Source organism: Sphaerodactylus townsendi, linkage group LG11 (assembly GCF_021028975.2).
Source record: "Sphaerodactylus townsendi isolate TG3544 linkage group LG11, MPM_Stown_v2.3, whole genome shotgun sequence".
Lineage (NCBI taxonomy): Eukaryota > Metazoa > Chordata > Lepidosauria > Squamata > Sphaerodactylidae > Sphaerodactylus > Sphaerodactylus townsendi.
In genome coordinates, this window is record NC_059435.1 from 16,217,398 (window position 1) to 16,243,935 (window position 26,538).

Here is a 26,538-nt window from a genome sequence, read left to right on the forward strand (position 1 = left end):
AGCGGCCCAGGGGGGCTGACCATGGGACGCCCAACCATGCAAACGGCCCGGGGCTGACCATGGGACGCCCAACCATGCAAATGGCCTGGGGCTGACCATGGGATGTCCAACCATGCAAACGGCCCGCCTGCAACCAACCTTACATTTGCTGTGCAGAAAGAGCCTTATGCCCTGCTTTCTCCCCAATGAGAAGCCAAAGTGGCTTCCATAATTTCCTCTATTTTATCCTCTCCTCCATTTTATCTTGAAAACAATCCTATGAAGTAGTTTAGACTGGGTAAGTGTCGCTGGTCACCCAGCCAGCTTCCATTGGTAATGTTAGGGTCTGTTACTCCGGTCATCAAATGAGAAGGTTTCAAGAGCTTTATTGGAACCGTGTCAGCCCAGGACACAGATAGCCGAAACTTAAGTTTGGCTCTCTGGCCCCTGGTATATACCTGTAAGTTACAGAATGGTTCAACCCATAATCCCCCACCCCATTCCCATAATATCAGCATTACAAAAGATGGTGGGAACAGAAGCATGATTTAGGACAGGCGGTTCACTCCTTCAGAGGAAGACAGATAAGAGTGAACGTTTAAGCTCTATTGACTAGTTACAGGGGGAGGCCTCCTTAGCCTTGGGCGATGATAATGGTTGGGCCATCTGTGACCTTGGTGCAGACATGCAAGCTGCCAGGCCAAGAGTGGCACAGGCCGGACAGATGGAACAGGGATTTGAACTTGGTTTGCAGTGTGAACCTGATGGCTCTCCACCTCCTTGAATACCATGATAAATGAAAGATGGTATATAAAGATGGTATATATTCTTTTTTTAAAGTCAGATGACTCCGCAAGAGTTAACAGGCAACTGGCCTTGAGTGTACTATTTCATGTTTAATGCCAAGGTTGAACTGGGAGCCCTCAGCAATATCCGTCATGGAATCCTTCCATTGCAATTCAGCAGTATTTTAACTAGTCTTGGATCTTCTCCATCTCCCCCCCCCCCCCAGCCTCACACTTAAATCCTGGTTCAGGGATAGGTCATCAGACTACGGTGCCATACTCTTCTGTACCACATCCAATTGGAGCTTGTAATGTCTGGTACACTCAATTAGGCCACAGAAGTGCCAACTCTGTTTCTGGAGCCCAGACATCCTTCCATGGTGTATTTTCCTCTGATGCTTTTGAATTGGCTCCTAATCCTTGGGAGGCCTCTGCAAGAGCATTTTCCCAGTCCATAAGCTGACTTCCCATAAAGCATTTTACACGCATAACATAGTGTAACACTATGTTATATAGTGTAACACTATATTATGACATAGTGGTATATCTTCTATGGACCTCTGAAAAATGGCAAAAAGCCTGCCATGGGTCAGAATGGTAGAACAGGGAGCCTACTCACCAGAGGTGGGATCCAGCAGGTTCTCACAGGTTCCCAAGAGTAGGTTACTAATTATTTGTGTGTGCCCAGAGGGGGTTACTAATTGGTGATTTTGCCACGTAATTTTTGCCTTAGTTACGCCCTCCTCTCAGCAGTAGCACGCAGAACTTGAAGCAGTCTAGCAGGAGGTGCACCGGCGTGCGTGGCAGCCTGCACCTGCGTGCATTCGTTTCCCGCCCAAGGACCGGCGCAGCGGCTGCGTCCTGGCCACAGCCCCGCCCAGGAATGCCCTGCCCTCAGAATGCCGGGCCATGCCCCGGCGTGCCCCGCCCAGCCTCATTGGCGCTAAGCCACAGTTTGAATCCCAACACCATGGGAACCTGTTACTAAAATTTTTGGATCCCACCACTGCTACTCACTATTAGACTGTTAGTGCAATTCTAAATAGGCTTGTGCCTTTCTAAACCCGTTGACTTAAGTGGATTTAGAAAGATGTAATTTGTGCATTTATCTCATTCAGTCTAATGGATATAGACAGCCTGATTAGATATGGGACTGTAATTATCTCTGATCAGAAGATGAGTGTCGTCTTCTGAATACCTGAAGGTCATTGAGCTCTCATGAAAATACCGCCCCTTCAAGCACATAGACAAACTTTTGATTTCTTTGTCGGTGCCCCACTCAGACACATGGAGAAATCTTTGAAAAATGTATCCAGAGTGATAAAATTAATCTTTTTTCCTTTCTTGAGCAACTGTATTTTGAAATAATAGGTTTTATTAAATTCTCACTAGAATGCAAAATGGTCCCCTGAAAGCCATACATTCTTCTATTATGTCAGAAATAAATATGTTATTGACTGTTCTGAGTTTAGTTCATACTACATTAACTCTGATAGGAAAGTTTTCATATTAAATGAAATGGCTCTCAAGAAGATATATTTTATCATATGAGCAGGATTTCTGTGTTATGATTTGGGTGATCTATGGTTATACAAACAGCCTCTGTCTATTTTTTTCTGCAGGCAGTTATTATTACAGGAAAGTACAATGTCCTTCATAGGGAAAAACGTACAAACAATTATTTTAAATACACAGTGAATGAGGGGCTTAGATGCTGAGAATATCCCAGACCTGTCGTTTCCAGTGCACAGACCATATAACCCCTTTTGTTGAGAACTGTCCCAGATATTAACTATGGGAGGAAGTGCAGATTCATGCAGCTCCCAAAGAGATCCATTTCAATATATGGATTTGGGTGTGGGCATCACCATTTCACTATGCATAGAAGTGCCCACAAGTTGCCCACCATGTGGAGAACTGAGTTTGATTCTTCTTTCCTTCACATGAATGGTGGACTCTAATCTAGTGAACCAGGTTTGTTTCTGCACTTTTCCTCAATAAGCCTGGTGGGCGAAGGCCATTGCTTTCACATCCTACATGATAGCTCCCGAAGGCATCTGGTGGGCCATTGCGAGTAGCAGAGAGCTGGACTAGATGGACTCTGGTCTGATCCAGCAGGCTCTTTCTTATGTTCTCATGTTCTTATGTGACCGTGGGCTAGTCACAGTTCTCTCAGAACTCTCTCAGCCACACCCTTCTCACAAGGTTTCTGTTGTGGGACAAGTACAGGAAGGAATTGTAAGCCACTTTGAGACTCCTTGTGGTATAGAGAAGTGCATCTCTTCTTCTTCCACCATGGCCATTGGCTGGATAATAAAGTCTTCAGAATCTGTGACCCACAAAATCTGAATCTGTCCCACAGCTCTATTGTTGGCATGCAGGCCCATGACAAGATGTGGGGGGGGGGGAGTTTCTGAGACATGCTGTACCAGTCACTTCTAAACTGGTAGACAGCAGTGGCATAGGAGGTTAAGAGCTCGTGTATCTGATCTGGAGGAACCGGGTTTGATTCCCAGCTCTGCCGCCTGATCTGTGGAGGCTTATCTGGGGAATTCAGATTAGCCTGTACACTCCCACACACGCCAGCTGGGTGACCTTGGGCTAGTCACAGCTTCTCGGAGCTCTCTCAGCCCCACCTACATCACAGGGTGTTTGTTGTGAGGGGGGAAGGGCAAGGAGATTGTAAGCCCCTTTGAGTCTCCTGCAGGAGACTCAATCCAAACTCTTCTCTTCTTCTCTTCTAGACAGTTCAGACTAAAATGGATGCCAAATCTTAATTCTGGACTTTGGTACTAAAAGAGGTGGGTTAGCCTGTAATATTCCTCTCCTCCCTAATCAAATATGCATAGCAATGTACAATACCTTTCCTGAAGCCTCTGCCATTGCAGTCTGGATAACAAAAGCCTCAGCCTTGGAAAGACACACCTGTTCTCTAGCTCATAAAGGATATGCAAGTGCTATTCAGCCTTAACACAATTAGCTTCCTGATTCCTTTCTTCTCTAGCTGATTTAATCACAACCCTTAATGTCCTGCTATGGAAAACCATCGAGCCTTACTTTAAATTGGAATACCCTGAGTTGCAAATTCATCAACTCTGCCTAAAATCTAATCAGAAACTGGACTTTCTCTGGCTCTGACTCATTCAAATCATTTTCCACTGTATTGTTCTCTCCTGAGAACAGAAATCCATTTTGTCCAGGAAGATTGCCTCCCTGAGCATTGCCAGAGGGTCAGAATTGCCTATATCTGGACTGCCCAAACAAACTCTCATTTCCCTTTGGCCCTTGCACTGCCTTTAGTTCAGTTCCACTGTGCCTAACATTGCCCCTGTCTCTCTGCATCCAACATGAATATTAGAGCCTTCTTCCTCTGACCTTTTTCTGGAACTGCTAAATGTTACTCTCCCTGCAACAACCTCTACTATTCCCATCTATCATTCACCTCTATATATATCCTGGGCTCCTTGAAACTCTGTATGTGTATGTGTGTTTTGCCGAACTGTGTGTGTACCTTTTATTATTTTTGTTCTTTCATAAAATTATTAAACTTCACTTACATTCTGGTTTCCTGTTGTAAAGTGAAGAAACCCTGTAACAAATTGGTTATGATCCCAAAGCCCGGCCTTTCACGTTGCAAGGTCTGTTCCCGCCAATTCCTTGGTCTAAAAGAGAACAGACCCCACTAATTCATCTGATGATTTACTGCTGCTCAGGAAACCTCTAATAGGCCCCTTCCGCACATGCAAAATAATGCGTTTTCAAACCACCTTCACAACTGTTTGCAAGTGGATTTTGCTATTCCGCACAGCTTCAAAGAGCACTGAAAGCAGTTTGCTATTCCGCACAGCTTCAAAGAGCACTGAAAGTGCGTGATTCTGCATGTGCGGAATGAGCCATAGTTGTCGCTTGAGTTCTCAAAGACAAGAAACTTGACTAACAAGGCTGTTGTGTGACCGTTCAAGTTACTGATTACAAGAAAGCTTTCTGCTATATTGGGTTTTGGCAGTTGTCAGCTTCACAACTGGCTACCACTAATGTGAGACATCTTTGAGATTCTAAGCAAGGCTTGCATGCAAAATGTGGGAAGGAACATAGAGAAGCAGTACAGCAACAGACCTGTGGGGACAGTTCACACAATCCATAGGTGCAAAAATTGTGTCTCCCTTGTTCCCCTGCCCCAGGATTTTGAAACGTGTATAGATCTATTAGCTAATAATGGTTTAATTCAGGGGATCTCCATAGCCTTGTGTGGGTTGTTTTGAAATGTTGGGCACAACAAGTAAGTGTGGCTACAAAATGACTGCCATAAAGGGTATTCACAAAATAGCTGCATTGGTATGCCAGGCCAAGCACAAAATTCACAAATCATCAATTCAATTTTGTTCTGTCTTGCCTTAAAAGTCTATCAAGGGTTTCCAGTTATCATTGAATTTAGATAGATACTCTTCTCTAATCAACAAAGTATGTTTTGGCATGCCTGACACTATTGATGCTACACCTGTATTTGCCTGATGGGCTGCATTTGGTTTGGTGGGCGACATGGTTGCATGCCTAGTTAGATTATAGCAGAGGTGGGATCCAGCAGGTTCTCACAGGTTCCTGAGAGTAGGTTACTAATTATTTGTGTGTGCCGAGAGGGGGTTACTAATTGCTGTGAGTTTTGCCGTGATTTTTGCCTTAGTTACGCCCCTCCTCTCAGCAGTAGCGCGCAGAACTTGAAGCAGTCTAGCAGGAGGTTCACCGGCGTGCGTGGCAGCCTGCGCCTGCGTGCATTCGTTTCCCGCCCAAGGACCGGCGCAGCGGCTGCATCCTTGCCACAGCCCCGCCCAGGAATGCCCTGCCCCAGGAATGCCCGGCCACGCCCCTGTCGTGCCCCCTCCAGCCCCATTGGCGCTATGCCACAGTTTGAGTCCCACCACCATGGGAACCTGTTACTAAAATTTTTTGATCCCACCACTGGATTATAGCCTTTGTAGCTATTAAAAATATGCAGAGGTGCATCTAGGTAGGTGGTTTCCGTTTGTTTTATTGCCTTCTTATAGTTTCTGGTAGCCCAAAGCAGCTGAAGGACAGAGATGCTGGAGTGCTCCAACTATGCAGAAATCTGTGACAGTATCTCCTGCATTCCAATATTTGGGATTGCCTTCAAACCGTAATTCGTCACGAACTCTGCAGTTCAGTCTGTAGCTACAGCTTCCCATTTAGCCCATCATCAGTACATGCAACTGCTAATTTTACTTTCATACTCTTAATCATTTGCTTTCGTCTTCATTAATCATTTCTACTTATAATTTCTCTTTTGATAAATGTAAGCAATTTTCTTCCCTTCTGGTGCTGTAATTAGCTGAGTTTGCAAGGGAAGCATTGATAATGAGGAGTCGTAGGGGCTGTGAGCGGAGGTGGGAACAAGCTGAACTCTGGTTCATTAACAGGAGGGCAAGAAAGACAGCCTACGCAATATGGGACGGTGTAGTAATTCACAGGTACAGTGATGGAAGTGTGCCAGGTACTTTAAATCCACTTCCTGATTAAAACAGAATTGATATTTCAGCTTCTGTAATTAAGTCCAATAATCAGGCTATATACTACACACACTTCCTGCCCCCAAAAGATGTCAGGAGCATTCTGAGCCCAAACACACTTACATGCTTCTGCCTCTCACTTCCATCACATCTAAACAACTGGCTTGTCAAAAAAGCCTCTGCATTCCCAATCCTACTGTGTTTAATGCAGCCGTCGGCATGTTGGAAAGGTACATTCTCACTGTCTAGGGTTCTATCGATTGATAATATTTGCACCCTGCCTCATACTAGCGACTCTAGGTGGCTTACAAAGATTAAGAGCAATCAAAACCACAATTAAAACATCATGGAAAAAATATTACAATTAAAAGAACGATAAACATCACGTTAAAATAATCCCCAGGTCAGCAGTTGTAAGCGGGGAGTGGGGGTGTTCCAGGGAGGCTAACCAAATATCTGGGCAAAAGGAAGGTCTTCGCCATGTGCTTACATCCATAAAGGATAGGCGCATGGTGAATCTCAGAGGGGAGATTATTCCAGAGCCTAGGGGCAATCCCCATGCCCTTGCGCTTTGGTGAGGGGAGATGCCACCAGGAGTTCCTCCCACTGAGACCTCCGCACCCGCGCAGGTACATATGGGTATAGGCAAGGCCCAAGCTGTTTAGGACTTTGTATGTCAATGACAACACCTTGAATTGGGCCCAGGAGCAATCTGGGGGCCAGTGCAGTTCCTGACTAACAGCCTAGCTGCTGCATGCTGCACCATCACCAGCTTCTGGACTATCTTCAAGGACAGTTCCATATAGGTTCTGGTGGGTTTTCTGGGCTGTGTGGCCATGGTCTGGTGGATCTTGTTCCTAACGTTTCGCCTGCATCTGTGGCTGGCATCTTCAGAGGTGTATCACAGAGGGAAGTCTGCTACACACTGTGTCCAGTAACAGACTTCTCTCTGTGATACACCAGACCACGGCCACACAGCCCGGAAAACCCACCAGAACCAGTTGAATCTGACCGTGAAAACCTTCGACAGTTCCATATAGAGTTCATGACAGTATCCCATCGAGAGGTTACCAGTGTATTCAACACTGAGGCCAGGTCCCTGCAAACATGAGTTCCCTAAGGCCATCTTCTGGAACTGGCCTCGAAGGTAGGAGGAGAATCACTGTAACACAGTGCTGTCCCCCAGCCCCATTCCCTGGAACTGGTTCAGCAAAATACCGTAGTTTATTACCATATTACCATATTACCATGGAGAATCGATAGGGTATTATTCCCCATCTGTCTTGATGAAGGTAATCCGTCAGGATGACCAAGCCATTTCTGTGCTATAACCACACCTGAAACCAGATTGACATGGGCCCAGAAAATCACTGTCTCCAGAACTTTGCTCAAAAATGAGATGTTGGCCTCCAGACATAATTACCCAGCACCATAGAGTCCAAAGTGAGCCAGTTCAAAATGGGACAGACCACCACCTCTTTCAGGAGTACTGGTGTTACCCTCTCCATCAAAGAGGCATTCACCACCTCCTGAGCCAACTGGTCCAGCTAGTTTTTTTAGGTGCTAGGATGGACAAGAGTCCAGGGAACTCGTAGTAGGCTGCATCCCGCAAGCACCTTGTTGTTTAATCCAATCAACTGTATAACCCACACCTTGTATAGTATTGGCCCTGTTCACAAGTTACAATGAATGCACATAAATTCCATCTTTCTTTATATATCTGCTGACTAATTCTCACATTACATTCAACACATGTGCAACACATGTGTGACCGAAAACCACACTTTTAGGCAGGTAGAAGTCCCTGGCTTCATTTGTTTCTTTCTTACAAACAGATGTACATATTTACATGCAGAATGTACATGAGTTCTAATGTAACTTGTGAACAGGGCTATAGATATAGTCTGTTGATGGTTGTCTTCATGCCCATATGAGAATATAGGGTGCTAGGTTGGCTATCTTCATATATACGTTGATTATTTTAATGCCGGCGAGAAGACTCAAGTGTACATAGATGCAGCATGATAAGTCTGTATAAGCAGTGGCGTAGCGCCAAGGGGCCATATTTTACTCTACAGTCTGACTCCCTATGAGGTATCCTATGCTTTACGTAAATACTCTTGATTACCTGAAGAGTAAATTTAAAAGGTTCAGTGGAGTCACATGCCCCAACACTTCTATTTAAATATATAGATTTCTGATCTATACCCCTTCCTCTAAACTGAATGCTGGTTTCTTCACTTTTGCAAGATGGACTGCATATGGTCCGTGAAAAGCGCAACTTGTAATTTTTTTTAGATGCCTGTATGTATCCTTCCCTCTAGTAGTGCATTGCTTTTGTGAGAATAAACTTGTGCAAACAGACTTGTGTGCTTTTCCCCCCTAGACCTGTGATTGCCGTTAGACATTAACAGAGTTGTCAAAATGTCATATAGTCAGTTGCTGGTGGCCAAGAGCATGATCCCCTGCTCGCAATCTTGGCACAGAGTCCGTCCTTTTAAAAAACGATTCTCTGATGCGTAGGAATTTGAAATATGTTTCTAGCTGTAGCCATTAATAATAAAGAAGTATCAGATTCCCAAGAAACACTTCTGCTCAGGGGTCAAATAATTATTTATGATTCTGTCCTTTTTAATTGCGTTCAGGTTTCATCTACGTCTTTTTTGCCTCCCCAAATGGACATGGTGGCCGCTAAGATACAATGCGATGGCTTAAAATCGTCCTGCTGTAGTATCGGATCGGCACTTCTGCCGCATCCAGCACAACTCATTCTGCATTCTCTTTTTTTTACAGAGGGCAATCCGTACACCTGGTGGATTGGGAAGTCCAATGAAAAGCATTACTACTGGGGTGGCTCCGGGCCAGGGATTCAAAAATGTGCATGTGGCATTGAACGGAACTGTACTGATTCGAAATACTACTGCAACTGTGATGCCGATCATAAACAATGGTAAGTGTGTTGTCAAACTTGTATTGCCCCTCGTCCTCCCCGGTGTTTTAATTTTGATTTTTATCTTGCGTCCTTAGTTTATGCTTTGGTTTTGACTCGTTTTAAAGATGCATTTTTGTGTTGATTTTTAATGGCTTTTAAAATTTATATTTGTTCGTTTTCCATTTGTTAGCTGCCTTCGTGGCCCTATGAGGGCAGAAAGGTAGTTTTATCAGTCTCTCTTGTAAAACTAAATGGCAGAGCCACCCCAAACAGTTGATTGGTTCCGGATAAGCAAAAGAAAATGAATACACCTGTGGGATTTGTCCCCATTGGATGTGGTCATGGCTTCTGGCTTGGAAGGCTTTTTCAACGAGTCTATAAAATGTAGCCTATTATCCAATGTTAAGCATAAGCATAAGCATTTTATTGTCATTGTGCACGCACAACGAAATTTACAGTAGCATTCCTCGATGCACACAATTTCAGACTCATACCCCATCTTCACTTTCCCCTTCCTCCACCCATCCCTACACAGCCCCAAACACATCAACACATCAACACAAAGCCGCGGAGTTTAGCATAGCCACAGCTCTAGAGTAGAAGGTGTCTCTAAGCCTCTTTGTCCTAGTTTTGATAGACCTGTATCGTCTGCCAGATGGTAACAGTTCAAAAAGAGAGTGTGCTGGATGAGACGGATCTCTCAGAATATTTTGGGCTTTCTGTAGGCTTCAGGAATTATAGAGTTCTTCCAAGGAGGGGAGAGGGCAGCCGATAATCCTCTGTGCAGTAGTGATCACCCTTTGGAGTGCCTTCCTATCTGCCACTGTGCAACTGGAGAACCATACACAGATGCAGTAGGTTAAGACACTCTCTATAGCACAGTGGTAAAAGGACACCAGGAGTTTTCCATTCAGTTGTTGTTTCCTTAAAAGTCTCAGATAGTACAGTCTTTGCTGGGCCTTCTTAACCACCGCGGCAGTCTGTACGCCCCAGGTCAAGTCCTCTTTAATCATGACGCCCAGAAATTACTAAGCAAACATTGTTACTAAGCAACATAGGTAAATGGAACCTTCATGTTCAAGAGCAATATACCGCTGAGTGTTGGGTACTGGGTTCAGGCAGTCAGTTTCTAGCCTGTTGACATACCTACGAGGGTACACTTCATTGGCTTCATATTTGTGTGTTTCTGAATATTCCACCCATTGATCCATTTTGTGTATGTGCTTTTCTTTAAGTAGCTTAATTTTGATATTGAACGCTTCACAACAGCACTGGAAGGAACCATTCTGTACATGAGAGAGCCAGATCCATCACCAAATGTGTTGCTGCATTCATTTCTGGTGATTATACAAATAAGTGATTATAGCTCTGAAAGGCTCAGTAACATGACATATTTCATATTTTTATTAGCGGTTTTTTTGTTGTTGCTATAATCTGCCTGTTGATGCTTGGATCGATAGTGGCAGGCTGGCTATTAGAATTAAGACATTAATTCATGGTGTTATTAGGGACTTCTAAATTATGGAAAGTGCACAATGCATCTGGAATAAAACAGGTCGTTAACAGTGCAATCCTGGGCAGAGTTATGCCCTCCCAAACCCTGTGAAGTCAACTGGTATACAATGTTAGGGACTGCGCTGTTAGAATATGGATTCATCAGACGTGAGGGGTAGAGAGAGGCTTTCTCACTGCTGTGTTCCCAAGAAACGGGGGTGGGGGGCTGTAGAAAGTGCTGGGTAACACAGTTGAAAGGGTCTCCCAAGCTGCTGCAGAGCAAATAATCTCTAACCACACTCTAACCGCAACACTGCATTGGCTGCCATCTTGAACTCAGGCTATAGATAAGCAGGCTATAGATAAGCAGGCTATAGATAAGCAGGCTATAGATAAGCAGTGTAGTATAGTGGTTGAGAGTGTTGGACTCTAATCTGGAGAGCCAGGCTTGTTTCCCCACTCTTCCACGTTAATCCTGCTGGGTGACCCTGGGCTAGTCACAGTTCTCTTGGAACTCCCTCAGCTCCGCCTACCTCACAAGCTGTGGAAAGGAAGGTGATTGTAAGCGCTTTAATGGAGAGGAAAGCAGGTTATAAAAACCAACTCTTGTTCTTCACATCTTAAGAAACTTAGACTTTGATTATTTATGAAGTTAGACCCCTACGTATAGTCTTATGAATACATAGGGTTGTCGGGAAGTTGATGCATTCCATTTTTGGGAGAACGTCGTTGGATCATGAAGTACGGTATGTTTAATTTTATTTTGAAGGAGTCATAGAAAATCCTTAGTTGGATCATTGTCATAGCAGCATGGCAGGGGGGTTGACCACCCTATATTCAGAATCAGCTTACCTCACTAGACCAGGGATAGGGAACCTGCGGCTCTCCAGATGTTCAGGAACTACAATTCCCATCAGCCTCTGTCAGCATGGCCAATTGGCCATGCTGGTAGGGGCTGATGGGAATTGTAGTTCCTGAACATCTGGAGAGCCGCAGGTTCCCTACCCCTGCACTAGACAATACACATAGGTAGCTATTTTTGTTTGAGAAAGTATGAAAAGAAATATGCTAGTCCATTCTATATTGGTGATTCTTCAATAAATATGTTGAGAAATTACTACTGGGCTTGCATGAAGGACACAGTCAAAGTTCTCTTTCAAGTTGCAGAACAGTTTCCTCGTTTTTTAAGAGAGCCTAGATCTTTTGCAAATACATTCATTAGCAGCAAGAAAAGTGTATAGCCCTTCCAATATGCTCACAAAAAATGTGTTATTTTCTCTCCCAGTACTTTTCCTTCCCTGAACACATCTGTACTCCTTTCTTTCTGAGCATTCTGTCTGTGGTCGATTATGCACAATGTTCTTGCTGCGCAATGGGAGCAAATGTCCACTGCAGCAAGATTTCTTGTACAGACCCATTTGTTGGAGCCCTGCTTTTACTATCCATTCTCTCTGCGACACTGCTAGCACAACTTTTAATTTGCACCACCGCCAGAGTGGGCAGATTTGCCAGTGAGCTCAGCTTTGTCCTGGACATGTTCCCTCCACCCACAGCCAGCCTACATAGCACTTTCCCTTCCCCCCTTCCTAGTTGCTGACTCCTTCCTGCTTCTCTAACAGCTCATTTTGAAAAACTGGTATTTCAGTATAATAGCAGAGAGGGCCTGTGCAAGGAACACTACAAGCAAAGAGACTTGGCTCCACTCCACCTATCCCTCTCTGCTTTTGCCTTCCCCAGTGATTGGGAGGGCTTTTAAGGTTTTATTTCAGACAAGCCTCTGTCTTAAAACAAGCCTCTCTCTTCTCTTCTCCGGGGTAAGCACAGGGTAAGCAGGGTGTGCATAAAAGGCCAATGGCTGGCCCAAGATGACCCGGTGAGCTTCCATGCCGTGAGTTGAGATTCAAACTTGGGTCTTGTTTATACTAGACCAGGAAACACACTGTACCACTACAATACACTGGCACATTGCAGCAATATTGTAGTGCCATTTTTAAAAGAAATGTAGCCACAATATCAATATGTCAATATAAGCATGTGTAAAAAATAAAGGGGGGGGGCTGCTGTCGTGCCACTAACGACACCACCAATGACAATGGCACCCTTCCTTGAAAATAAGACATCAGTGGAGGAAAAGAAATTGACTCCATAACTGTGAAAATGAAGAAGGGCTGACATCCATGCTCCCAATTGATTGCAGTGCTTACAGATCAACTCCCAGTAAGATCAGGAACAAGTTGAGCTTGCAGAAAAGCCCATAATCTGTAATGAGAACCAGAGCTCACATCCATAACTATGAACAGGACCTCTGCCCAGTGATATGGTCTGTGTCCTGGATTGACCATGCTGGCAGGGGCTGATGGGAATTGTAGTCCATAACATCTGGAGTGCCAAAGGTTCGCCACCACGAGCGTAGGCTGAAAATGTTTTACAAACGTTTTCAGGGATATGTGTGGAAAGGGCCTTTAGAGCTGTAAGTCGTAAATTATTTAGCTTATTTTTACTATGGGGAAGGAGATTTTGATTTCCTGTCATGGACAGCAGGTTCATCTCTGTAATGAGACAAAGTACTGGACATCTGAAAGTCTTGTAGGCTGAAATTTAAAGAACAGAAAACAGCATCAGCTAAATAATGCAAAATTGAAATTGAATAGACTCACGCCTGTGCTACTAAAATGGGATTTCTGAAATTAGAAGGATGGGGGAAAATGATACATTACAAGCCAAATATGAAAATGCATAATTTTATGTTTCATTGCTTCATTTCAAAGGTTTGCACTGTTAGCGATGCATCAAATTATTTCATAACAAAAATAACTTTAACGTTTAACTTCCCATTTGTCACCGAGGACATCTTTGCAATGAAATATTCAAGGTGGTAGAAATGTTGGGAGTAAGATGGCAAAATGAATGAGGACAGCACTTTCAGAGCCTGTAAAAATACTGAAGCAACTACTTTGGACTCAACGGAGGATTGAGGATCACTTTCCTTATTAATGCTGACTGTCTAGTATAATGTGTGCCAAGCAGAGGGAAAAAACAAACGAGAAAGGAAACAAATTGAGACATGGAGAATGAGACCATTTTATAGGCAAAAATGGCCACAAGTCACAAAAAAAAGGCAAAAGTGCAGCAGCCAGATCAGTGTGAGCCAGATGTGACCATTCAGGCTATCCCACATTTTCCCTGCTCCCAGAATTCACCACAAAGCAGATGAGAGATTCAGTCATGAATCCAGGAGCACCCCCAGATCTCAGAACTAATCCTTCTGGGGCAATACAACCCCATCCAAAATTGGGTGCCCCATGATCTGACAGCCTTGGGAGCTCAGAACACAGAAAACCTCCACCTTGTCTGGATTCATCCTCAGTTTGTTGGTCCTCATCCAGCCCATAACAGCTTCCAGGCAATGATCCAACACAAGAAGCCCCCCTCCTGACTCTGATGATATTGAAAGATAAAACTGTGTAGAGCCCCATATTGATGACATCTGACTCCCAGTCCCCTGATGACCTCACCCAGCGGCTTCATGAAGATGTTAAATAGCGTAGGGGATGGGACCAAGCCCTGGGGAACCCCACAAGGGCCTTCCCAGGACTACAAACACAAGCCTCCTAATGCTATCTTCTGGAACCAACCCCGTTGATGCTCTCAAGCAACTTTACTAATAAGTAATAAATATAGAATAAGGTAGTTTCTGACTGAATGGGAAAGGAAGGCAGTTTGGTCAGCTCGTTCAACATATAGGTGGTATGATAACTATATCCAATCCCTAAGAGCAACCTGACTGCCACATTTGGGCATAATTAAAGTTCCAGTCTATTTTCAGAGGTCGTTCTCTGTAGAGACATTACAGTAGTCTAACCTGAATGTGATCACAGCGTTCAGCACCATGGCCAGATCATGCATCTCCATGCATGACCTTAGCTAGTGCATTCCTGTCAGAATATACTATGAGCACTCTATGGTTGCCAAGTGCCCGCTAAGGCATGGAGAATCCCACCCCCACCCTCCATTGCCCACCCTTGCCGTGATGAGCAGTGGGTGAAAGGGAGGGGCCAGAATGGTATCCTATAATGCATTTACATCATTTCTGACTGTATAACAAGAAATGACATCACTGGCTGTTGTGGGTTTTCCTGACAGTGTGGTCGTTACCTGGTCGTCTTTCTCCAAATGTTTTGCCTACATCTATGTCTAGCATCTTCAGAAGCATGACACGGTGTCTCTGGCCTCTTCCGCACATGCAGAACAATGCACTTTCAATCCACTTTCACAACTGTTTGCAAATGGATTTTGCTATTCCGCACAGTAAAATCCAGCTGCAAAGTGCATTGAAAGAGGATTGAAAGTGCATTATTCTGCATGTGTGGAAGGGACCTCTGTCACTTCCATAGAATTTTGGGGAAATCCCGAAGTGTCCCATGTTCTAGGGACATCACTTCCTGCCATACATGGGATGCTGTGTTGGCAAGTCTACCCACTTCCCATTCCCACCTCCCAAGGTTGCCAGTGGCAACCATAGTCCACACAGTGTGATTAACTTTGTTTGAATACTACTTTTTTTAAAAAAAGAAAACCTTCAAAATTGCTGTGTCAGTTTCACACAAAAAGCCCTTCCCTCCTTTTCTGCTTTCAATAAGACTTCAAAACTATGGTTTGATAGTAAGGCTCCGCCGCCTTAATAAACTACGAATTCATATCTGGAGCTCTGAAATGAAATACAGTGTTTAAGTCGGGATTATCCTTCCGTATCCATTATGGCAAAAACTGTACCTTATTCTATACTTATTGCATATCAGGGAAGTTGCTCGAATGTAACTCAGACCTCTGGAACAAATGAGACTACTTGCAGTATCTCAAAGGGTTGCATCCTGGGAGCTGGAGAAGCAGAGGACAGCGAAGAAGAGGGCAAATAATGAATAAAGAATCGCCAGGGCTCGCATATTCAACAACAAAAAAATCAATTAAACCTCTAGAGAAATTTCACGAAATGGTTATTTATTATCCTACCTTTTACAGTGTTTTTAAAAAGTATTCACTTTTTTTTTGAAGGGATGCAGCGTTTATTCAGCTATTCAAATAGTTGGCTATGTTCAGTTTGACCAATTAAAAACATAACCTTGATTAATGAGGCATTTGGTTAGTCTCCTTCTGTGATGCTGTTTGTTGTGGGGTGGCGAGGGTTAGGGTTTGGATTTTAATTTTGTCTAGTGTAGTGTTTTTAGAAGATGATTTTATGAGTGGGACTGTTGTAATGCTGTAGCAGTCTAGAGATACAATGCAACAACCTTTATTAGGCATATTAAAATAGGCTCCAGAGCATTACAGACATTTCTGAAGTACAAATCAAAAGTACATTCAAAACACAGACAAATAAACTATCTAGCATTGGACGTTACTTAGAAAATTCTGTCACTTGTAAAAGAAATTTTGCTACTTTTTCCAAGAGCCTCTGTGTTATTTAACAAAAGCTCCACAACAGAATTGTCAGAGTCTCTTTCAGTTTTGTCTAAGACCTGCCCAGGAGAGAAATTCCTAATACCCACATACCTCGGACAGTCAAGTATAATGTGAGCAAAAGTCTCCACTTGGTTTTTACAGTGTGGACATACCCGATCCTGGAGAGGGATAGATAGGTAGCGACCCTTTGTAATGGCCGATGGAAAAGTATTGCATCTGGCCCTTGTAATAATCCATCTCTGTTGCGGTTGCAGTCTAGAAATCTTGAACATAGGCAGGGTATACATTTTTTAAAAGAAAGAAAATAAAAATAAATAATCAGGCAACGTGTTTTTTCAAAACCATGGGGGAGAATGCTTTCATGCTGCGACATATGAATGACTGCATAAAAGCCAAGTGTGCTTTCCTCAAAAGAGTTATTTCTACTGATTTCTGCTGATCTGATTAACCAAGTAGGATTTCCTGATATGCCTGTTCTTTATCCCCTGTCTACCTTGATTTGTTTCCTATAACTTCCACATTCATTTTCATCCCACTAATTTTATTCATGTTTTTCCTTCGTCTTTCACAATCACAGAGCAATCCTGAAAAGAACTACATGGATTTAGCAGGTTATTAACTCTTCTTAAATTTATGCTGTTAGTCTTTCATTAAATATACCTGGAACTTGGTGAGAGAAAGTTGGAGGTGGCAGGGAAAAGAGAGAGAGACGCTAAAATGGGTACATATCAGATTTCTCAAGTCTGCCTCCCCATGCCAAACTATTTTGGGCATGACCTTACCCCTCTATGACTTTAAGTGGATGGTGCCTAACATAACATAGGTTGATTATGGATCTCATCAAGCTACCTGCCTCTAACTACCAGGGATACTTCTTAATGCCCCCCTCAACACAGGTTGGCTGGAAAAGGTTAATAGAGATTACTTGGCATGACCATAGTCTGCCAGCGACTGTGTTTCCAGAGCAAGCCTAGCAACCTTGATGATTTTGAATGACTTCCATTGTAAAATATGATTCATTTCTCCTACACTGTGGTTGCCATTTAACAAATCCATTTCAGTCAGACCCATTCTGATGTGGGGAGTTCTCTAAGCCTCCTTCATCACAGACTGTGCTTCAATGTGAACTGAAACCACGCTGTAACCTTTCCCTAACTGGTGATCGTATTCCTTAGTTATGTAGCTCTTTCAAGTGTTCCAGTTGCTTTCATGTGTGTTAATTTGTACTAAGACTTCTTAGAGCCCTCTAAAATAAAACAACTGTTACTGCCCCATATTGTAGGGATGCTGATGCAGAGTAGGCCAAGGTGACATTTGAACCAGGGAGCTCTTGGGTCAGAATTCACTGGCCTGATCTACACATGCTACCAAATGAAATGGCTGAGTGGACGGCACCATTTCAGACTGCAGGCAAGAGATTATGTTTTTCCCATGTTATTTACCCCCAGTAAATAGTAAATTAGCCTAGCATATGGAAGGTTGGACTAGAACCATTCACTTCACTGTGCTATTTTTTTTAAACTTCTGGAGACTTTTTATAGGATCCTCGTGACACAGAGTGGCATAGCTGTAGTACTGCAGTCCAAGTTCTGCTCACAACCTGAGTTTGATCCTGACGGAGGTCAGGTTTAGGTGGTCGGCTCAAGGTTGACTCAATCGTCCATTCTTCCAAGGTTAATAAAATGAGGACCTACCTTGCTGGGGGTAAAGTGTAGATGCCTGAGGAAGGCAATGGCAAACCACCCAGTCAACATAGTCTACCTAGTAAACGTAATGATGTGATGTCATCCCATGGGTCAGTAATAACCCTGTACTCGCACACCTTTTCTTTTTCCTAGGAAGTTTCAACATGGAGAATACTTATTTGCTTGCTTCACTTTTTATATCCAACCTTTCCTTTGCTTTTTCAAGATAGCTTATAATTCTAACTTTAAAATATATATATATAGAATATAGTAAAACCCCATTTACCTCCCTCCCCCAGAAAATGTCTGCAGCCTAAACCCCATTAAAAGCCCTCAGAAATAAAACAGGCTCCTAAAAATGTTTCACAAGTCGTCGCCGTTGTCGTTGTAGGTGGTGGTGGTGGTGTGGGTGTGTGGGTGGGTGTGGGTGTGTGGGGGGGTGTGGTCGGTCTCCCATCCAAGCACTAACCAAGGCTGACCCTGCTTATTTTGTAAGATCTGACCAAGGTTGGGCTAGAATCTGAGCCATCCAGGTCAGAACTTCCATAATGAACTTCCATAATGGTCAGAACTTCCATAATGAAGAACTTCCATAATGGTCGGAACTTCCATAATGAAGAAGAATGGACTTCTGTAGATGCCAAGCTGGCTACCTTAAGCAGAGGAACTAGAAATTGGCAACTAGAAGTCACGCCATTAGATTCCACCACCTGTGGCGTTAAATTGAAAATGGTTTGAGATGGGAATGACTTTGAGATTGGTTGGAAATTGAGAGTGACTGTCATACTATCCTGTTTAACTTCCTTGACTTTAAACCATTCAACCCATCAACCGCTCTGTGATTCATTTGCTATCCTGTGTATTAGGGTTGTGTAAGAAAAAAAAATCTTCCATCGTGACAAGACAAAAGCCATCTGCGTTCCAAGTATTTGCTACATTTGAACATGAAACAAACATGCAAGATTTCAAAATCCCGGTGAGCAGCCGATGGCAGTCTTCTGGTTTCCCAGGAAAATTAATGACGCTGTACATAAATTGCCAAGTTTTTAAAAATGATAAACGCCTCATAAACAGGCCATAAAGCCCTTAACAAACAAATGAAGCAACGTTTTATTTTCTAACAAGGTCATCTGCCTGCTGGAGAAAATACTAAGGCAGCAGCTTAATTGAAATGAAAATAATTCTACGAGACATATGTCCGTGTTTCCAAACAGGCCAAAAAAGTGATACGTATCTTTTTCTCCCTGTGCTTTTTAGCAGATCTATTTACATAATATTTTTTAAGAAAACCTTGAACCCAATCCCACATTTGATTACCTTTCTGATGTGCCGTTGCGTTAAATGTGTTTATGAGTCTTGGAGATTCAATTGGCAATTATTATTTATGACGACTGAAGGATTAAATGCACTAAAGATAGTTATTTAGCTCTCCCTTTTTTTTCTCCTGACAGCATCATCTTTGACTCTCTGAAACATTTCATTTAATGCTAGTCAGAATCCTCCTCTTGCGCCCAGCAGATGTGCCAAATGTTGTGCTCGCAGCCCAATTTACAGCTAACACCTTAAATCACTCTTTGAAAAGCTATTGCTGTTATTAACGTTGTCTTCCAAAACCTTTTCGTGGCTTGGGAAGTTGAAATGGTTCTTTTCTTCCTGCCAATTATAAAACAATTAACAGCTTCAGCTAGTTTGGACAAAGTATTATAGGGTGGAACTATCACATTATGTCAGCTATTGAGTGCGCTGCTGAATATGCAGATAGTGCCATGTTGTGTTCTTTCATGTTCATCCAAGGTCATCTATGAACCAATCAGAAAAGGAAGTTGCAGTTAACACGGAGGAACCAAGCAAGCCCTAAAAGTATAATTGGAAGATGTTGGGATAGATAGATTCATTAGTGCAGTGGTCTTTACTAGGAAACACAAGACAAGTTCCAGGGTGCGCACCACAGGGAGGAAGAAGAAGAAGAAGAGTTTGGATTTATACCCCCCCCTTCTCTCTTGCTGGAGACTCAAAGGGGCTTACAATCTCCTTGCCCTTCCCCCCTCACAACAAACACCCTGTGAGGTAGGTGGGGCTGAGAGAGCTCCAAGAAGCTGTGACTAGCCCAAGGTCACCCAGCTGGCATGTGTGGGAGTGTACAGGCTAATCTGAATTCCCCAGATAAGCCTCCACAGCTCAGGTGGCAGAGCTGGGAATCAAGCCTGAATTCCCCAGATAAGCCTCCACAGCTCAGGTGGCAGAGCTGGGAATCAAGCCTGAATTCCCCAGATAAGCCTGAATTCCCCAGATAAGCCTGAATTCCCCAGATAAGCCTCCACAGCTCAGGTGGCAGAGCTGGGAATCAAACCCGGTTCCTCCAGATTAGATACACGAGCTCTTAACCTCCTACGCCACTGCTGCTCCCAAGAAACCAAAGAAACCAAATGTCAGAGCGACAGAGGAATCTTTGCACTAGTGACTGATTTTGTTTCATTGTCCTACTCTTTCTCCCCAAAAATGTACAAAAAAGGGGAGGGAATATGATGCCTTATTCTCTACACATGCACACTAGCAGCAAGAACTTCCAAAAGGAACAAAAAAAAGGCAGCTCATGATTGGGGGTGATGCAGTGTCGTCACTTCCACCATAACCCCCAGAAGTGACATTACTATGTGGGGGGTGGTGCTCTAGCATTAACCCCACTGAAGTGGTTAAGAGCGGTGGACTCTAATCTGGAGAACAGGGTTTGATTCTTCACTCCCCCACATGAGGGTGGACTCTTATCTGGTGAACAGGATTTGTTTCCCAGATCCTAGACATGAAGCCTGCTGGGTGACCTTGGGCCAGTCACAGTTCTCTCAGAACTCTTTCAGCCCCACCTACCTCACAAGAGGTTTCTTGTGGGGAGAGGAAGTGAAAAAGAGTTTGTAAGCCACCTTGAGTCTTCTTACACGAGAGAAAGGGGGATATAAATACAAACTCTTCTTCTATTGTTTAACATTAAATGTATTCTTTTTAACATTAAATGTATTCTTCATACAGCTTGAATATAAAACAAAGGCCTTTATTGGCATATGAAACAAAAAAAATTACAAAACAGATATGTATAATAAAAAGACATTACAAGCAAGAAAAAACACGATTAGAAATTGCTAATCTCAAGTATGAAATTTGCAACATTGTCACGAAAAAAGAACAATTCGGGAGATGTGGAATTTTATGACACTCTTGCCATTGGGAAAACTGGGGAAAAAATGATTTCATATATTTCATCCATATCTTGTCATATTTGAGGCATACAAAATAAAGAATGGTCAAGTGTTTCGACAGTAACCAAATCGCAAGAACAAACCCTTTGAGAACATTCCACATTTTTGTATCTCCCATCCAAAGAGCTGATGGTGACATATTATTATTATTATTATTATTATTATTATTATTATTATTATTATTATTATTATTATTATTATTATTATTATTATTATTATTATTATTATTATTATTACTTAAATTTAGTATGCCGGCCTTTCCCCGAAGGGCTCAGGGCGGTGTACATATGACATCTTGCGGTAGCCGAGGCTGGGTGGGATTAATACAGCTTGAATGTATAATAATACAAATACATATGACTGTGCCTTATCCTGAGTCAAACCAGTGGTCCAGCAAGGTCAAAGTTTACTCTGACTGGCAGAGGCTCATACATCACACACTGGCTGGCCCTTTTGACTGGAGGAGCCAGGAATTGAACTCGGAACTTCCGGCATGCAAAGCAGAGGCTCTTTCACTGAGCCACAACCCTTCCCCAAAATTATTATTTACAATTATCTTTTGAGAAAAGGGCAATGTTGTATTTTAAATACCAGCATAAAGAGAAGATAGGAAAATTATTAACCAGTTAGCGAATTTTCATTTTCGTGGAAGCTGTGAGATTAAATTTTCATTGTGGTGGAAGAGGTCAGACAGAAAGTTGCCATGTTCCTTTCACAATACCTCTCAGGACCTCATGAGCCAGTCTGTCCAGGAAATGAAGGCTAGAGAGGAAAATGAAGACTAGAGAGGAAAGGAAACCTTTCCTACTCAGGACATCCTGGAAAAGGCTAAATAAATAAGTGTCCCGTTTAATACATGGGAGAGAGAAGATCAAATTGGAGAATTTGCCTTGGTTCCATTATATTTTGGTTCCATTATATTTTCTTGGAATAATTAACAATAACTGTAATTCAAAATAATTATACATTTTTCGTTTATCAGTGGCTTATCTGTACATTTTTGCATATAAAAATAACTTGAACACAAGGATTTTATTGGCTGTTATACTATGTCGACACTTTCAGAGGGATCTTATGGCTCTTGGTAAACCTCATATATTGTAGAGAAAGTAGCAAATCTGAAAATTATTCAGAGATGTTATCTATCTCATTATAATTACAGGATTATTTGTCTCCCTTTTGGTTATTAAGTGGAATATTACACACTGTGAATGTAATCCTTTTTCCACTGGAGCAATTTCCTTTGGGAGAGAAGGATGGCAGAGGCCATTATTGCAATCAAACTTTCCAAAATATTTAAAAAGCAGATGTATTATTATCTAAGTACTGAATATTCCTACAGTGATTATTTCTGAATATCTACAATGCAGTCAGCATGCCGGATCAGTGCTATAATTAACTCACTCTCCTTTGTGGATCGTTAATGCTTGCAAATACCCCAGAATTCCAATGAATTCTCCCTTGATGGGAAAAGCCCTGTCACTCCCATCAAGAAAAGTTTTTCCCAAGAGAGGCTCATCCAGAGTCTGGAATCCTTCAGATATTATGGAAGCCACAATACTTAGACAAGGGCCATTTATGCATGAACTGCTTACCCAGTGGCTGAGATGCGGTCAGTTCTCTAGCTGCTTCACTTTGAGGGTTTCCTGTTTACACCATTTTCCCCTGTGGTTTTTTGTCTCTCACTATCCAAGCAAATCTGCCATTTTGCCTACCCATGTCTTTGTTGTTGCCAGGCAACTTCCTCATAGGGACGTCAGCAGTGGTGGGATCCAAAAATTTTAGTAATAGGTTCCCTCGCCAGTATTACCCTCAGCAAAGGGGGCAGAGGCAAACCTAGGCAAACCTGAGCCCTGGGCAAAACCTGAGTTGGATGCCCCCCCTTGGGCAGCCACCCCACCATGACCCCCAAAACTTTTTTTACACCAGGTCATTTCTAAATCATCATCACATTATAGAAAATGCCCCAACTCACAAATCTGAACACAGCAATGGTGAAACACACAGGTTCTTTGATAGAGACTGGTGAGATAAAAGGTACGAAAGGCTGAGAATCAATGAATTGCAGTACCTGAAAAAAAGGGATTAACCTACAGTTCAGGGAGTTAAGCATTATTCGATCCGCTTGAATTGCTAAGGGCGAAACCTTCATGTTCAAAGGCAGTGTGCTTCTCGGGGAGGCGAGGGTGTGGAGATGGAAAAGCGGACCCAATTAGTAACCCCCTCTCAGCACACACAAATAATTAGTAACCCAATCTTGAGAACTGATGAGAACCTGCTGGATCCCACCTCTGGACGTCAGCCTCTAGGTGCGACCTAGGAATCCGCTGAAATGGCAGCTCATTTTTAGACGATAGTTCCCCTAGAGCAGGGGTCTGCAACCCGCGGCTCTCCAGAGGTTCATGGACTGCAGATCCCATCAGCCCCTGCCAGCATGGTCAATTGGCAATTCTGGCAGAGGCTGATGGGAATTGTAGTCCATGAACCTCTGGAGAGCCACAGGTTGCAGACCACTGCCCTAGAGAAAATGGATGCTTTGGAGTATGTACTCTATTGGCAGTGCATCCCACTGAGGTCCCTGCCCTCTCCAAGGTCCATTCTCAAACCTTTAGGAGTTGCCCAAACTTGATCTGGCAACCTTCCTTTCCCAACCCCCACTGATGGCCAGGGGGATTTGACCACGCTCGTTCCTAAGAAGGAAGTGGCAACTTCAGAGGATTGGCTCTGGCCTCACATCCTTGTTGAGTTCCCTCTCCAGGAATTTCCCAAGCTAAGGTTGACAATATTACCCTTGACCAAAGGGATCCCTGGTTTTTACTAGTGGTGAGGGACTATTTTGTTCTTTTTTTTCCTTCTTTAGTATCTTTAGTATCCTTTCTCTGGGGGCCTTACAGCCCATCATGGAGTCCTGATTCATTACATCTGCTATGATTTGCATTTTCCCAGATTGAAGTTGAGAACGAGGGAAATCAGCCAAGCTTACCGGTATTTTTGTGCATCTTCCTTAGAGGATTTATCACATTCCACATGCTGTTGTTTTGATTTTTTTCCCCTAGCTAATCCTGAAGACTTAATTTTCAATGTGTGAAGAGACTTTCTGTCTCCAACCCTTCCCACCTGTCAGGTATCAGTTGTTTTGGGCCCCTCGTCTGCTGCTCAGCATATGATGTTTATGTATTTTCTGGTGGCAGCTCTGTAGAGGTTTGAGATGAGGGTCGGGTTACTTACCCCTACATTTTTGGCTTCCTTCGTGGTTGCGCTCTTGTGGTTCACATACTAAAATGTAATAAGCAGCATGAGAAGATGTTGTTCATACCAGTTTTCCTTCACATGTAAGTCCCATGCCTTTTTTTTTAATGAACACATTATAGAAAGCAAACCTTTTATGTTTGCCACTAATACTTTATGTTTTCAGGTACACACAGGGAAGGCATACCCTATTAACTGAGCAGTCAGTCAACTGCCTATTGAGAGTGGATTGCCTATTGAGAGTGGATTGTCTTCATGTAAAAGGAGGAGGGTGAGAACAGGGCTGTGGCCACAACCCAAAGCCCAGTATTTATTCTAGATAAGCCTCCCGTTTTCCTACTCATAACAGGGAATTATCAGCCCTAATTTCCTGCCTGTTGATGAGCAGAAGTAAAAACAGCCTTCATGTATCAGTACTCTAGGAATCAGTGGCGTATTTATCTAGGAAACATGGGGCACCCTAGTGGGGGGTGCAAAAATTTCAGGTTCATTTGTGTGTTTTTTGTATTTTTAAGTGTTACTGCTTGAAAAATGCTCAGCCAATACTTGACCAATTAATTAATCAACAGTTCTGTCCTAAAGATAGTTACACAAAATTTAACAGAAGAATATAAATCTGTTTGGGGTTGCATGTAAATGCCCTTTAGTTGTCAACCAGCCATTCCTAGCTTTACACTTAAAATAGCTTTGGAATATGCCTGAAAATATTTGAAATTCTGGCCAATTCCGGCATCCCAGAATATATATGGGTTTTTCCAGTGGGTGAAATAGCACCCCTTTAGGGCCATTTCAAATTAGGAATATGGAGAGGGGGCGGAGGCTGACACCCCTTCCCCAGGTGTACTCCAGTTCTTACTGAAATAGGGTTCCACATATGCAGAAACTATAGACAACACACAGCTCACATGCTCCCCATTTAGAGCACCCATGAAAAAAAAAACGGGTTCTGATTTTCACTGACTTGTGTGTGGAAGTGGGTTGCAGAAAATAGCAGACAGGACCCAGGCGTGGTATCCATTTGCACAGTTCTCCACGTACATCTTTGTAAGTCACTTGTGGCATAAAAAAGCAGAAACTGTTTTCAAACTCCCTTGCTGGATGGCACAGAGGAAGGGCATGTGTGCTACAGGCATTAGGGTTGCCAACCTTTAGGCAGGGCCTAAAAATCTCCTGGAATTACAACTGATAAGAACATAAGAACAAGCCAGCTGGATCAGACCAGAGTCCATCTAGTGCAGCTCTCTGCTACTCGCAGTGGCCCACCAGGTGCCTTTGGGAGCTCACCTGCAGGATGATCCTTGCCCTACAGTTGTCCTGGAGAAAATGGTAGCTCCAGAGATTGGACTGTATGCAGAGGTGGGATCCAGCAGGTTCTCACCAGTTCCCGAGAGTGGGTTACTAATTATTTGTGTGTGCCAAGAGGGGGTTACTAATCTGCTTTTCCGTTAGAAATTCCATTAGGTCCAAAAATCATAAAGTCCTGTTGTTTCCTATGTGGCTGGTTAGCAAAGGTAGAAAACGAGATAATTGTCTCTGTTGGGCTGTTTTACAAACATGTTTTAGAAATATGGTAAAGTTCCTTGTTTAAGGAAAGTCTCCTTCTTTTGATTTCTAGAAACAAAATTAAGCATTTGAAAGTATTAAGTATTTGACAGGCAGTCAATTAGAGGAGAAGTAGTTGTTTCTGTTGGCAGTAGACGATAGGACTTGCTATAATAAGTTTAAATTATGGACAGAAAGATATCAGCTGGAAATTAGGAACTTTTTTTTACAGTAAGAGTTTTTTTACAGTAACAAAGAAATTATTAATGCCCCGCCCCCGGAATTCCCGACCACACCCCCGTCGTGCCCCGCCCAGCCCCATTGCCGCTACGCCACTGTTTGAATCCCACCACCATAGGAACCTGTTACTAAAATTTTTGGATCCCACCACTGGCTGTATGGCATTATACCCCTCCTCAAACCATGCCCTGCTGAGGCTCCGCTCCCAAACCCCCCCAAATTTCTGATCCAGGAGTGGGCAACTCTAACAGGCACCCACAAAAGTTGCAATTTAACGGTCTGCTTTAAAGTGCATAGATAGATGGAGAAAGTTGTATTTCCAAAGTAAGTGATTGAACTACTAAGGGAAGAGAGAAGGATGCAACTTAAAAGCACACAAATCACAACTTTAAAAGCGGC

At 43.1% G+C, this 26,538-nt stretch overlaps 1 protein-coding gene across 1 annotated transcript in view; it reads left to right on the forward strand.

Annotated features, from left to right (window-relative positions):
* CNTNAP2 (contactin associated protein 2) overlaps positions 1-26,538 on the forward strand; it is a 1,428,778-nt gene that overhangs the window by 1,215,372 nt on the left and 186,868 nt on the right. The window contains exon 13 of the mRNA XM_048510449.1: positions 9,080-9,236. Within this exon, the coding sequence (XP_048366406.1) occupies positions 9,080-9,236 (157 nt within the window). The remainder of the gene's footprint in view (positions 1-9,079; positions 9,237-26,538) is intronic.